Below are 16,392 nucleotides of genomic sequence, written 5' to 3' on the forward strand. Positions count from 1 at the left end.
CAAAAAAGCATCATATACAGAAGCTAATGTTTTATTGTTTGACATTAGAACATAAAACTTGACACATTGTGACACTGCATCAAATCGACTGAAACAAAAGCACTTTACTGATAATTTAAAAAAATATGTCATTACATTGCCTTATTATTTATGATCGTTGTGCAAAATTTTGCCTTAAGACAAATTTCTTTACTCTAAAATATAGAAACGAATAAAAGGTAATCCATTAACCTGAGCATGCAGCCTCTGAGGATGGACAGGCTTTGCGATTCTCACTTAAAAATCAATCCTTGTGAATAAGTAGAAAAGAGATCCCTGAACAATGAAATTTGGAAGCCTGCTTGCGCCTGGGCTGTAGAAGTTATTGGTCTAAAGTTTCGCGATTATCATTACCTTGGATATAGGTACCCTCCAGCCAAATTCCAAGTGAGTGCGGGCCCAAATTTATCTGAAAGCTACTAAAATGTTTCTAACGACTTCATGCCTCAAATAATACAGACTAACAAGAGCTAAGAGCTCAAATGGCACATGTGCGAGGCAAGAAGAGCTAAGAGCCAAGAGCTCATATGGTATGAGCTCTAACAAATTTCTAAGAGTCAATAGATTGATTTAAAAGGAACATCAGAGGCTTAATGCCGGTCAGGATTTAAAATAAGAGCTCTGAGTCACGATGTCTTTCTAAATATGAAAATTCATTAAGATCCGATCACCCACTCGTAAGTTATAAATACCTAATTTTTTCTAATTTTTCCTCTCCCTTTAGCCCCCCAGATGGTCGAATCTGGGAAAACGACTTTATCAAGTCAAATTGTGCAGCTTCCTGACACGCCTACCAATTTTCATCGTCCTAGCACGTCCAGAAGCACCAAACTCGCAAAATCACATAACTCCTCCCCCCAAATCCCCCAAAGAGAGCGAATCCAGTACGGTTACGTCAATCACGTATCAAGGACATTTGCTTATTCTATCCACCAAGCTTCATCCAGATTCGTCCACTCGAATCTCAGATTCGTCCACTCGAAGTATTTTCCAAGATTTCCCCCTCCAATTTCCCCCAATGTCAAAAGATCTGGTCGGGATTTGAAATAAGAGCTCTGAAACATGAGTTCCTTCTAAAAGTCAAATTTCATTAAGATCCAATCACCTATTCGTAAGATAAAAATACCCCAATTTTCACGTTTTCCAAGAATTCCGGTTTCCCCCTCCAACTCCCTCCAATGTCACAGGATCTGGTCGGAATTTAAAATTAGAGCTTTAAAGCACAAGATCCTTCTAAATATCAAATTTCATTAAGATCTGGTCACCCTTTCGTAAGTTGCAAATACCTCAATTTTCAAAATTACCACCCTCCCCCCAATTCCACCAAAGAGAGCAGATCCGGTCCGATTATGTCAGTCACGTATCTTAAACAGGTTTTTATTCTTCCCATCCAGTTTCATCCTGATCTCTCCACTTTAAGTATTTTCTAAGATTTCTGGTCTCCCCCAACTGCCACCCCACCCAATGACACTGGATCCGGATGAGATTTAAAAAAAGAGATCTAAGTCACGAGGTCCTTCTAAATATGAAGTTTCATGAAGATCCGATCACTCCTTCGTAAGTTAAAAATACGTCACTTTTTCTAATATTGCAGAATTAACCCCCTCCCCCCAATAGAGCGGATCCTCCCAATTATATAAATGACGTATCCAAGACTTCTGCTTATTTTTCCCACCAAGATTCATCCCCATCCCTCCAATATAAGCGTTTTCCATGATTTTAGGTTCCCCCACCCCAAACTCCCCCCAATGTCACCAGATCGGGTCGGGATTTAAAATAAGAGCTTTAAGACACGATATCCTTCTAAATATCAAATTTTATTGAGATCCGATCACCCATTCCTAAGTTAAAAGTACCTCATTTTTCTATTTTTCAGAATTAACCACCCACCCCCACCCCCAACTACCCCGAAGAGAGCGGATCCATTCCGGTTATCTCAATCATGTATCTAGGACTTGTGCTTATTTTTCCCACCAAGTTTCATCCCGATCCCTCCTCTCTAAGTGTTTTCCAAGATTTTAGGTTTCCCCCTCCCAACCCCCCCCCCCCAATGTCACCAGATCCGATCGGGATTTAAAATAAGAGCTCTGAGACATGATATCCTTCTAAATATCAAATTTCATTGAGATCCGATCACCCGTTCCTAAGTTAAAAATACCTCATTTTTTTCTAATTTTTCAGAATTAACCTCCCCCCCAACTCCCCTAAGAGAGCGGATCCGTTCCGGTTATGTCAATCATGTATCTATGACTTGTGCTTATTTTTCCCATCAAATCCCATCCCGATCCCTCCACTCTAAGTGTTTTCCAAGATTTTAGGTTTCCCCCTCCCAACTCCTCCCCCCCCCCCAATGTCACCAGATCCGGTCGGGATTTAAAATAAGAGCTCTGAGACACGATATCTTTCTAAATATCAAATTTCATTAAGATCCGATCTCCCGTTCGTAAGTTAAAAATACCTCATTTTTTCTAATTTTTCAGAATTAACCCCCCCCCCAACTACCCCAAAGAGAGCGGATCCGTTCCGGTTATGCCAATCATGTATCTAGGACTCGTGCTTATTTTTCCCACCAAGTTTCATCCCGATCCCTCCACTCTAAGTGTTTTCCAAGATTTTAGGTTTCCCCCTCCCAACCCCCCCCCCCCCCCCAATGTTACCAGATCCCGTCAGGATTTAAAATAACAGCTCTGAGACACGATATCCTTTCAAACATCAAATTTCATTAGGATCTGATCAACCGTTCGTAAGTTAAGAATACTTAAATTTTTCTATTTTTTTCGAATTAACGGGCCCCCCACTCCCCCCCTCCAGATGGTCAAATCGGGAAAACGTCTATTTCTAATTTAATCTGGTTCAGTCCCTGATACGCCTGCCAAATTTCATCGTCCTAACTTACCTGGAAGTGCCTAAAGTAGCAAAACCAGGATCGACAGACAGACAGACCAACATAATTTGCGATTGCCATATGTCACTTGGTTATTACCAAGTGCCATAAAAATCACTGCTTTTTTTCTATTTAAAGAAGGCCCAACCAGCCTAACTTACCACTCTAACCACTAACATGCCTACACTTCTACTAGAATGATGGTGGTGGAAAGGACGTTAAGATATTAAACAGTTTAACTTCTCTTCCCTCCCTACTCTCCCTCTACCAAACCCTCTTCTCCTTCCCTCTCTCACTCCATCCTTTATATGCTGCTGCACTATAAATCTGTATCTATCTCTCCCTTCTTTTTGGTTCTAGTTATACTGTTACAGGCTAATTGATTTGTGCTTCTTCTAATCTCCTAGTATATGCATATATATTTCTGTTTTACTGCCTGTACTTTTTCGGACTCGTGCTTATTTTTCCCACCAAGTTTCATCCCGATCCCTCCACTCTAAGTGTTTTCCAAGATTTTAGGTTTCCCCCTCCCAACCCCCCCCCAATGTTACCAGATCCCGTCAGGATTTAAAATAACAGCTCTGAGACACGATATCCTTTCAAACATCAAATTTCATTAGGATCTGATCAACCGTTCGTAAGTTAAGAATACTTCAATTTTTCTATTTTTTCCGAATTAACGGGCCCCCCACTCCCCCCCTCCAGATGGTCAAATCGGGAAAACGTCTATTTCTAATTTAATCTGGTTCAGTCCCTGATACGCCTGTCAAATTTCATCGTCCTAACTTACCTGGAAGTGCCTAAAGTAGCAAAACCAGGATCGACAGACAGACAGACCAACATAATTTGCGATTGCCATATGTCACTTGGTTATTACCAAGTGCCATAAAAATCACTGCTTTTTTTCTATTTAAAGAAGGCCCAACCAGCCTAATTTACCACTCTAACCACTAACATGCCTACACTTCTACTAGAATGATTGTGGTGGAAAGGACGTTAAGATATTAAACAGTTTAACTTCTCTTCCCTCCCTACTCTCCCTCTACCAAACCCTCTTCTCCTTCCCTCTCTCACTCCGTCCTTTATATGCTGCTGCACTATAAATCTGTATCTATCTCTCCCTTCTTTTTGGTTCTATTTATACTGTTACAGGCTAATTGATTTGTGCTTCTTCTAATTTCCTAGTATATGCATATATATTTCTGTTTTACTGCCTGTACTTTTTCCAATCTACCTTCCAAGCATGTTCATGATGAAAATGACCGGAAAATTAAACAAGATAACCAGAATTTTTCAGCACTCGGGAAGATGAAGGGACAGATCCACTCCCCCCTAAAGATCCCCAATATTAAGACCTGTGAATATGTTTGTATTTGTCATTTGGGTAGGAATATTATACTAATACATGTAAGTAGCAAGAGCATTAGCTTACCTTCGTAAGTGTTAACTGCTTCCAAATTCATGACATGTCTAATAACATGATATTCATCGGAAATTCCGTTTCCTCCAAGCATGTCCCGAGCAGTACGGGCAATATCCAGAGCTTTTCCGCAAGAATTACGCTTTAACAGGGATATCATTTCTGGAGTAGCTCTGAAATTAAACATAATAGATATTAAATCGGGCTTAATTATCACTTTTCAAGTCCAGAATTGGTTGTTGCTTGGGTGTCCAAGCCTCGTAATTCGTATAAGTCAATATTGTCGTAATATAGTAGAGGAGTTTTCAATATCATGCAGTTTATCAATCTACGTCGAGGGGGTCCTACCCCTTGCGGGCTATTTAGCAGTAATATTTCATTGATATGATCTTTGTCCCTCGTGAGGGCAAACTTGAGTCAACTTAATCACTCTACTTTACATACATACTGGACAGGAATCAAATTGTTCACAATGAGCAGCATTTTATTTGATAAACTTTTCCATTTATTTAATTTTACGCCAGCCGAACTAAACGAACTTGTCTAATTTTTTAACTGTTCTATACACTACAGCGATGACGGAAATAAACAAATGTTTCTAAACAATATTATAAGCAATAAAGAGAACATTTTAAAGAGGCGGTCTATCAAATCTAAAAATGGAAAACAGTTTTTGACCTATTTCTTTAGACTATTCCGTTAGCGCGCTCCTGGTGTCGCTGATTATTTGGTTCGGAACGGGGATCGACGTTGTGACTCTGTAAGCTCAGCCAGAGTCAACCTAACTCTAAATGGGTGAATGGGAAAATCTGAGGGAAAAACACGAGAAGCGTCGGAGGATTTGCCCCCAACAACGCATCGCAGTCCTGGATCAAGGAGATCGGTTCTGAGGTACGCAGAACATTGGTTAGCAAGACAAAAAGCTTTAGTAGGTTAAATTTGGGTGCTATAGATTAAGAACATTTCATGTTCAGACAAATTTTTTAACACAATTTTGTATGCTAAATTCAAATATGTAGCAATATTTTTCTTGCACCAATAGAATCTTCGTAATGGTTTTCTTTTTTAAGCTTTTTGGTAAATTCTTGCCTTTTTAGACAGAGAAACCTAACCATCCTGCAATAGATCACGACCGATAAAAACATCCAGTTGGATCATCTAATCAAGGTAACAAAAATTCTTAGTGAGAAAAAATGTAATTATAAATCAAAAGTTATCAGATAACAGCATGACAGTAACAGTTTTCCGATAACAGTAAACTAGACTTTTATTTGGGTTTACTTTTATACCTTATTTCTTTTTCTCTCTTTTTTTCAAAACACTACGGGAGAAATCTTTTTTTTTTCTCTTATTTAGAAATATGTTCCTTAAACCAACGTCAGAGCTCCATTTACTGAGCTCGCCTTATCACCTCTTTACTTTGGTCCTAGAGCATTCTTTTTTCCATCAAGAAAAGAAATTCACAAAACTTGTGTCAACATCCATTTAGCCTCTTAATTTTGTTCGTGACACGAATGCAAGGAGCTACACACTAGGAAACACCAAAAGCAAATGAAAACAGAACTTTTAAGGAACAATAAAATTGTTAATATTAAGTTTATGGATAGAAAATACTGATGATAATGGAGCAAAAACGTTGATCAGTCTCCTCCCCCCCCCCCACCCCACCTAGCTTTCCAAGGGAGGAAAATTAAGGAATCAATTAATCAGAAGCTATCGGACAAACAGAGAAAAAATTATATAAATTAATGAAACAAATGAAAAACTAAGAGGAAAAAAATATTAAGGAACTAGAGACAACTTTATATTAAATATACAAATTACGTTTAAAAACACAGTTTATGTACTGTAATTAAATATATACACTACATATATTAAACACACGTATTTTCTATGTGTGTAGATGTTACCGGGAATACCCAAAATTGGTGAATGTCGACATTCACCGGTGAATGTCAGAAATACCTCTTTTTCTCCTTGGCTCTTTTTATCAGCGTCGCCAGTCAAATTTTTCAGTTTTATGCAAAGCTTGATAGTGACAGTTTAGGTTACATTGGGATGGGTTTGGTAAGGTCTTTAACTCATTTCAAAGATTTATAACCTAATTTACTCTAACCCATCCTAATCTAGCCTAACCTAACCTTACTTTACCTTTTACCATCACAAAGCTTGCACAAGACTGAAAAAGCTGATTCGTAAAACCAATAAAATCCAAGCAGAGAAAAAGAAATTTCAGACATTCACCGGTGAATGTTGACATTAACCAGATTTCGGACATTCAGAGTAACACAGGCATTAAATACAAAGAATTTGTATGTGCCCTAAATCTCATCCAGACGATAAGGAAGAGGAAAAACTGGGCAACTAAAATATAAGTTGCAAAAACATCGACGTTTTTGAACGTGAATTAAACGTAAGACAACTAATCTCTTTGGAAATAGAAGCCAAAATGAAACAAGTTAGCTTTAAAATAAATATTCATAGGATGCTTTATTTTTGTGGTTGTCATAATAATGATACAAATTTCAACATAGAGAAACACATTTATTATAAGAGAAGAAAGGTTTTCTAATTTTATATAAAACAAGGGAATAGATTTTCGTTAAAATACGGTCAGAGTTTCTTCCCTTCCCTTCCCCTCTACCCAGGCCAATACATCCCGCCACCTACCCGCCCCCACCCCACACACACGAATACTTGAGTACTAAGAATAGTCACAATAAAATGTCAAGAGCATCTTTTGACACGTCAAAACATTTCGGTTATCTTATAGCAGAACACGACGACGTTTTCTAAAACATAATCTTTAACACTAACAAATTTGCAAACAATGTTTTATTTTCGCGACGGTCATCGACTTTATTCTCCGCAACTCCGCGACCGATGGTATCAAACTTTCTGCTGAAGAGACAGTTGGTGACCTAGACTTTGAAGATGACATTACAATGCTACAGTCGTGCAAGCAACGTCTGCAAGAACTTCTAAACAGGGTCAGCGAAAAAGCAAGCCAACTTGGTCTAAGAATAAATTCGAGCAAAACCAAAACAATGGCGACTACTGATTCTCCACATTATGTCAGATGTGAAAATGAGGAAATCGAACAGGTTGTGGAATTCAAATACCTTGGAAGTACAGTGGAGAGTACGGGATCAGCATTCAAAGAAATAATGACCAGAATAAGTCAGGGGAACGGCGCCTTCAATAGGCTCAAGCGCATATGAAAGTCGAAAAATTACTCGATCCGAATTAAGTTACGCCTGTTCAACAGCAACGTCATCACGGTCCTTCTTTACACAGCCAAAACCCGGAGCTTGAACCAGCAACAGGAAAAGAGAACCCTTGCATTCGAGAATAATTGTCTTCGAAGAAGTTTAAATATTCATTTGACAGACAGAATCACCAACGAAAAAGTCCACAAACTTGCCAACCAGCCTCTAGTGACAGATATTATTAGGGCTCGAAGGTGGAAATACTTGGGCCATATTCTCCGAATGCAGGACGCTCATATCCTAAAAGCCTCTTTACATTGGCACCGAAATGGAAGTCGAAGATGGGGAAGACCTCGGAACACTTTGCGTCGAACATACCAGTCTGATCTGCGCAGTATCCATGCTTCTCTTACACCCGATTGGAAAGACATATACGAGATTGGCGAAGTCTCGTAGATGCCCTGGGTGCCTCTGGCGGCACAGGTGGATCTAAGGTCAAAGGTAAGGTTTTATTTTCCCAATTATGACACATAAAAAACGACAGTTGTTAGTTTCATTTTCAATTATTTTTCATAGGTTGAAAATAATATCAGAGAATCATGGTCCAATTGCTTTTAATTAGCATAAATCTTAGTAACTTTTATCCTAGAAACTCTAACAAGAAACTATTACAAGAAAACTATAAGAGGATATCCATCTATCCCTTAATTTTCTGCAGATGTGTGGTTTCTAATTTCCATCATGCTACTGTGAAAGATCGAATCATCCAGAGTACCTCTTTGCATAAGAGCAATATCAGTTTTTCAATTGTGGCATTATTTAAACCATTAAGGTTGGTTTGAAGTGCTCTAAAAGCTGATAACAGATAACAAAGAAAAACATAATAAGAATGTTTTTTTAGTTCTGGGGTTCTCATTGTATTGGAAACTAGAAGACTGAATTCTCCAGCAATTCTTCCCTAGTTTCACTGTCCTATCGGGCTGTTATAGACCTGGAACTTTGAAAAAGAAAAAAAAAACAATTTCTTGCGTTGAAATCCCGATTGTAAACCGAAATAAAATGAAGGCTTTAGTTAAAAATTCAAGTTAATCTTTTAACTACTTGTAAAAGACACAGGGAAGGGATACCACAATAGATCTTTCGAACTACAAAAATAAGTTATTTTTCTGTAGTTTTTTAGCACTAGTAGATCAGAGTTATCTAAAAACGAGGTATTTAATATTTAACAAATTATATTAAAAAAAAACAAAAGGAAAAGGCTGCCAAAATAGGCTTTATAAGCGATCTAAATTAGTATTTCGTTGTTTTATTTTTCTCATTTGCGAATCAGGATTATCAAACGGTTATTTACTGTTTTAAAAAGAAGAGTTGAGAGAAAGAGTCAAACTTTAGCGTAAAGAGCGGGGCGCTGAGGAGGAAGCAGCCCCTTTCATATACGAAGTAATTTCTGTTCGTTTTAAGTTTTAATGTCGTTCCTTACTTTCAGTTAAAAAAAAACTTGTTTTTTTTCTTATACAAGTGATTAAAGTAACTTTAAGAGTGGATTTTTTAAAGACATTAAAATATTCTCCAGTATAACATGTTATAATCAAGCATAGTTACTTCGATTTCTGCAATACTTTAACACTTTACTTACACTAAAAATATTGAGCAATACGTAATTTCTGTATGTAATGCTATTTAAAGAGGTGAATAAAGCGGAACATTTTATTCTGATCACGAAATGGAGGCCTTAAAATGTGTAAAGTAGCCATCAATCGGGAGACTACCAATTATTCTGCAAGGTAAGTCGAAAAGTCGAAAACAAAAATGCGGATGAGCCACTTTTTTTCAAAAACCAACTGACCGTATTTGCATAGACACGTTCGTTTCACAGGAGAAATGGAAGAACAACCATGATTGGGCAAAATATTTCTGCCCCCCTCTAACCCAATTTTGGGCTATTCACTGCCATTTTTACTCTTTTTTTAACTCATAAAATAAAATGCTGGTTTTTGGAAAAGCTTAACGGTATTTTCATTCGGCTTTTGTTTTGGGACCGACCCAGTATCAAAATAAAAACGGAGAAAAACCAAAGCCGTGAGCGGTACCACTGCGAATTAAAATTAACCAATATACAAACAGGCAATTTTCACTTTCTATTTTGAAAATCTTCGTTCACAAAGGAATAAGTATTAAACAGTAAACACGAAGATGATTAAAAGCTCTAACAGTAAGGTATCTAAAGAAAAAATTATTTTCGATTTTTCAATTTTAAAATCGCAACCAACACAAAGGGAAAGAATAGCCATCATAAAAACAAAGGTGAACTTTTAAATATTCAAGGGTTCAAAGCAATGGGATACTTCTACCATTACAGTCCTTATGACCATTTAACAGTAATATTCGTAAAAAGCATAAACAAGGCTAAGTTATTTAAAAGCATAAAGAACTGTGAAAATTAATTTAATATCAACAATTGATACTTCAAATGAAATTAACAAACGAACCCGTCGTCCAGCATACTGTTAATTTTCTTGAGTGCAAATTTTACAAAATTTTTAAAAAATAAATAGATAAAGGTCGATACTCTGGGTTTCTTATAGCATAACTGATTAAACAGCTGACATAATTCAGAGCTATCAAAGTGCATTGCAAACTAATGATTTCCTCTTGTAGCAAGAGTGAGCCAAATCGGTTTCCTATCGTTTTGGTTTATTGCTTTCGGCTTCTAACGAAAACATATCAACTTCTCATTCCAGACTAGTCTTACAATATCAATTGATCTTAGAAAACTGTCACAAATAGTACGGGATTACTTTCGAGATATTTGAAGTTCAGGAACAAGGAGTTTTCAGAGCTTTTCTACTAGGGCAACCTTAAACGTGCTACATTATGATTTAATTTATGACCGACTATAGAAAATAATAAATTTTATTGGTTTGATAGCAGGCTTCTAACAATTGGCTGCATAAAAAAAAGTTCCGTTTTAGGAATAGCTCATTGAAATTTCGATCAGATTATAGTAGAACTTCAAGCTGCGATATATTTTTGCATGGTTGAGCAATGATAGTCATGAGCTTTTCAAGTAGGAACCATCCTATAGAAACTTGTTTAGGAGAAACAAACATTAAAAAAAAATAATTTATGCAGAAAACGTGTAGAACTAGTGACACACTAGTGGCACCGACTCACAAATATTATAGGAAGGGGGGGGGACAATCATGTATTTTTCTAAATCTAAGGAGACCAATTTTTAAAATTTTCTTCTATGAAAATATATCCAGAAAAAAATATTTTGAATGACAACACTAAAAACAGTTATTTTTCGACATCTAAGGGAGGGGATCTTAGAGTTAAGGCAAATTTAGTGTGGTTTATCACTAGTGGAATTTATGGAAATCACTCTTATTTACGGAAATAGGTTCTAAGACCACGCTGGCTACAGATGAAAAACGAAAAAATTAAGAAACAAAACGATTATAAAATGACAACGGAAATAATTTTCAGCCATTGAATCAAACAGTTCGTGGCAGCGAACTGTGATAAGGAGTGACCCGGCTCAAAAGTACCCAAAACTCTAAAAAATGAAATTTTGATATCAATAGTTACATCAGAAGAATTGCATTTTAATGATGATTTCAAATATATAAGTTCCGTCAACTTTAGTATTACCCATCAAAAGTTACAATCCTGAGAAAATTTGCCTTATTTTAGGAAACAGGGGAAAACACCCCTTAAAAGACGAAAATCACACCATCAGATTCAGCGTATCAAAGAACCCTACTGTAGAAGTTTCAAGCTTCTATCTACGAAAAATGTGGAATTTTGTATTTTTTTTTGCCAGAAGGCAGATCACGGATGCGTGTTTATTTGTTTGTTTGTTTTTTGTTTTGTTTTTTAGGAGGGGACAACCTCTTTCATATACGGAAAAATTTCTGTTCGTTTTAAGTTTTAAATGTCACTCCTTACTTGCAGTTATAAAAAAAAACTTGTTTTTTTTATTTAATACCAAAAATAAAGCAGAAATTCCAGGATACCAATTTTCAAAAAAAAAAATCTAACACGGTTTGATTCTCGCTGTCGCTGTCTCTTATTGCCTACCCGTATATCTCCTTGTTCTCGTTGTAGCATATCATTTACCCGCATATTTCTTTGTTCTTCACTTTCATTTTTAATTTGTTTTGCTCCTCGTTGCCGCATGTCCCGCAACCGCATATTTCATAGCTCTTCACTTTTGTTTTTGACTCTTTTTAATTCTCACTGCCGCTTATCTTATAGCCACATATTTCTTTGTTTTTCACTTTTGCTTTTCACTCGTTTAACGCTCGCTATTACTTATATTCTAACTTTACACTTTTTTGCTCTTCACTTTCAATTTTGGCTGGTCGTTGTCACTAGTATTCTAACCATAGATGTCTTTGTTCTTCATGGTCTAGGTAATTCAGTTGTCCTCTAAGTATTATGAAACTGCTCAAAACAACTTTACGAAATAGACTCATTACTCTTGGTATTTTACATTATAGCATGTTTCGTGTGTAATTTTGCCAGGGTCATAGACACTGAAAATGATACAACCACTCCTGAGCCAAAAATGAAGTACATATACTCAAGAAATATGCTCACAAAAATGACTCATGTGATTTTTTTTCAAAAATTAAGGCTCTTAACAAATTTTCTCAAACTCGCGACCAATATAGATCGTTTTTTTGGGCTAGAAAATTCCAGGAGGCCGATTTTCCAAAACACAATATGGAGCTGTTTTCAAGAAAAAATACATAAATAAATATATACATACACAAATATTGCTCGTTTAAGGAGATAAGAGGGTCTTCTAACTAGAGATATCATTGTGCATTATTTTCATTTGTGTTTTGTCGTGATTCTCGTTATCGCATGTCTTCTAACCTCATTTTTCGTTGTGCTTCAACTTCTCCTAATTTATCATGATTTATGCAAATTTTTTTTAATGGACACTTCACATGATTTTATGAATAAGCCCTCTCCCAATACTATGGGATTATAGGTTCGATACGGTCACCACTGTAAAAATACACAATTATTGACGGTTGCTGTCACCTTTCTTCCGACCGCATATTTCGTTGTGCTCGTTGTCACTTGTCTTCTAACCGCAGACTTCGTCGTGCTTGACTTTCCTTTTTTCAACTCTTGGTTTGACAGCGTCCTTGTTTTTCTGAAGATGATCTTTCCTTCATACATCCAACAAATTAAATCAAACTGATTACAAAGATGATAATTTTCCCTTCGATTTCTTTTGGTTTAGTTGATTGACACTCTATAAGTTTAATACAGAATGATCGTCTCAAGAAATTATTTAGTACTTTCTCCTAAGTTATCCTGATTCATGCAAACTAGTTTTTAAAGCGTCCTTGTTTTTCTCATACTACAATTTTCATCATATATTTAATACATTTATTCAAAACTGCTAAAAAAAAAAGATGACGATTTTTCTCTGTATTTCTTTTTGTTTTAGTTGATTGACGCTCTATAAGTCTAATTCAGAACAATCAATTTTTAAACTTTCTCCCAATTAATTGTTTATGGGAAGTTCGTATGATGTCATGAATGAGCCCTCTCAAGATTTTATACGACCATAAGTCTGATGCAAGCAACTCTGTTACTCCATGCACATGAAAAATGTTTTTCCAAAATTAAGGCTCTAAAAGAACGTTCCGAAAGGAATGAACTGTATAGATTCTTTTCTCAGGCAAGAAAATATTAGCGTACCGATTTTCAGAAAAAAATATCGAGCCGTTTTTGAATTGGGCCGTTTTCGAAAAAAAAAATCTTAGAAAATTATTGCTCTCTTAAAGAGAGTAGAAAAATAAACAATTACTGCTCGTTTAACGATAAAACCGAGTGGCAGTATGTCATATGAAACTGGGAGGTAATGTATATCACCTGTAGACAGTTCTAAATCAACTATTTATCTCAAACATATTATTTAACAGAATTTGTTTTGTTTTTTTAAACTACATGTTTATGTCTAGTTTTACAGATGGCATTCAGTCCCCGAAACTTAAATTATAAGCAATGCAAATATTTTAGCTTTTCTAGATTAAAATATAGAAATTACAGGGATGCAGCTGAACAGAAACATCCAACTTGCAAAAATTTTATTTTTAATCTGCAAAAAGCAGCCCGTTGAAACTAAACATTGTTGAGAATTGTTGAAAATCCAATGAATTCTAACAATACAGAAAACACCTGATCCAAAAAAAATAACAATAATCAAATTTTAGCTTTGCAAGAACAAACCAACCTATAAAATAAGATCACAACTATAGTATTAATTATCCCCCGCCCTTAAATATTTTAATTTGAGATCCTAGCCTCATAAAAAACATCCAACCTGAAAAACGTAAAATTACAAGCAACATAACTATTGCTACAGTTATGTAATTCAGTAATAAAGTTTACAGTTACTTTACAACAATTTATAACAGTTTACGATTTGAGAAATTAAACTTCAAAGAAAGCATTCAATAAAAACAAAACCTGAAGCTACAGTATTTTGTAATAAATTATTCTTAATTAGAACAGGAAAAGTACCAAGTTCTAGCTTAGCAGGAACCACCCAACCCCCCAAAAAAAAACGTTTGCCTTGAAAAATCTGTTTAACTGATAAATGATAAACATACAGTCCTTGATCCTTAAGACGTCCAACTTGGAGACAACCTTGAAGAGCAAGTGATATTTCAGTTAGCATGTCCGCCATCTTCTTCTGCATTAGTTGATTAGCAGCTAAGGGCCGAGCAAATTGAATACGATCCATGGTGTATTGACGAGCTGTAGTTAAACAGAATTCAGCCGCACCCAATGTTCCCCAAGAAATTCCGTAGCGTGCATTATTCAAACAGCCAAAAGGACCCTGAAATTGTTTTCCTTTGAGTAAATAATAAAGCTTTTCTATAAGATAAAAAAAAAGATGCGCAGGCAAACCACACTAAGCTTCTTTTTTTCATATTGTCTTTTTACTATGTAAGATGTTCTAAATAAACACTATGCGCTTCAAAAGTGCTCTACAATCAATCTGACTGCCATCATTAACTTATATTAAAAATTCAATCTTTTGGTCTGAATTAAAAACCAAGTAATATCAGTGGATAGACTAAATCAAAAGGAGCTTGAAGTTCAAAATTTCTAGAAGAAAACCTGCGGATACCTGAAGATATTGCTAGTTTGGGGTCACCATTTAGGATTCGTGCTTTCATATTCAGGGTTATTTAATATCCTGATAAAGATCATATTAACTGACAGTATATGATATCAATTCTATGGGTATTATTGAAGATGCGAAATTTGGACATGCTGAACAATACTCTTGCTTTTAGAGTCATCTACTACGGCATTCATATGGACCACAACTGCGTTGACTTACTAAAGAGCGATCTGTCTTACATTTATTATAGTCTATTTGTTCGTTTTTTGTTTCTTTGTAGGTGTCATCGTGTAGGATGGGTGATCTCAGTAACCTCAAGAAGGGTTCATTCATTCAATCGCAAATATTCACTTTTACTGCACATTTTAAAGGTAAAAACCGATAGAAGGCCAACGTGAAGCACCTTCAAAATCCAATTGACCTCCGGGCGTCCCCACTGCCCCGGAAGGAATCAGAAAAAAAAATCTAAAATATCCATTTTTATCAAACCAGTTAACAGGCCCAAAAATAAGCCTCTGGTGGTAATGCGATAAGTACAATCTCAAGAGAGAGTGTGCCAAATAATCCCAATAGCCAATTTAAAAGATTCTTTAAAAGATCATTTTCATAAAAAGCAGACGTATCACACCTTGTTTATATACAAGTAATACAAAAACGTTCTATCCATGAGTGAAGAGTCCACAATAGGACCCCTGGGTCCATGTTCTTTGGCACCCTCCCCTTTTCCTGCCCCATTTTTCTACTGGCATTAAAATTAGCCAACTGATTAGGGAATGGTTTCAAAGGATGAATTCTAATTATTAAAATCCATTAAGATCAAGAAAAGTCATTATATATATATATATATATATATATATATATATATATATATATATATATATATATATATATATATATATATATATATATATATATATATATATATATATATATATATATATATATATATATATATATATATATATATATATATATATATATATATATATATATATATATATATATATATATATATATATATATATATATATATATATATATATATATATATATATATATATATATATATATATATATATATATATATATATATATATATATATATATATATATATATATATATATATATATATATATATGAAAAAAGAAATCACCAATGCAACAGCACAAACACGTAAAAAAAAAAAAAAAAAAAAAAAAAAAAAAAAAAAAAAAAAAAAAAAAAAAAAAAAAAAAAAAAAAAAAAAAAAGAGACAGAACATTCTAATTATGAAGTTAGTAATGGAATATAACTTCTGAAATCGGAACACAAGAGTACATACTCACAGTATTAAACCTTGTTCAAAATCGCAGTTTCAATCAATCAATTAATCAAGGGGGTTTATTATCAATTCAAAAAATAAATTATACATAACAACAATACTCAGTCCATAAAGTCATACACAGTCATACAAGGAATTTTAAACTGCGTGAGCAAATGGCCATAAAAACGGCCCTTTGCCCATGCTCAAAACGGCCCCTCTCAAAGTCACATATATAGGCATATTCTACCAGTTTTGAATCGTATTGAAATTTTGCAAGGAATTGTCCTATATTATTCAAACCTAATCTTTAAAAAAATACTGAGATCACAATGTGACTATTGTAAATCAAAACACATTAAGTACATACTTCACGC

The 16,392-nt window shown here is 35.1% G+C and overlaps 1 protein-coding gene across 1 annotated transcript in view; it reads right to left on the reverse strand.

Moving 5' to 3' along the window:
- Positions 1-16,392, reverse strand: part of LOC136031205 (glutaryl-CoA dehydrogenase, mitochondrial-like) — a 66,890-nt gene that overhangs the window by 18,895 nt on the left and 31,603 nt on the right. Inside the window, exons 7-8 of the mRNA XM_065710573.1 lie at positions 14,194-14,423; positions 4,356-4,516 (exon numbers count right to left, since the gene is read on the reverse strand). Of these exons, the coding sequence (XP_065566645.1) occupies positions 4,356-4,516; positions 14,194-14,423 (391 nt within the window). The remainder of the gene's footprint in view (positions 1-4,355; positions 4,517-14,193; positions 14,424-16,392) is intronic.

Source organism: Artemia franciscana, chromosome 9 (genome assembly GCF_032884065.1).
Source record: "Artemia franciscana chromosome 9, ASM3288406v1, whole genome shotgun sequence".
In the NCBI taxonomy this organism is placed as follows: Eukaryota; Metazoa; Arthropoda; class Branchiopoda; order Anostraca; family Artemiidae; genus Artemia; species Artemia franciscana.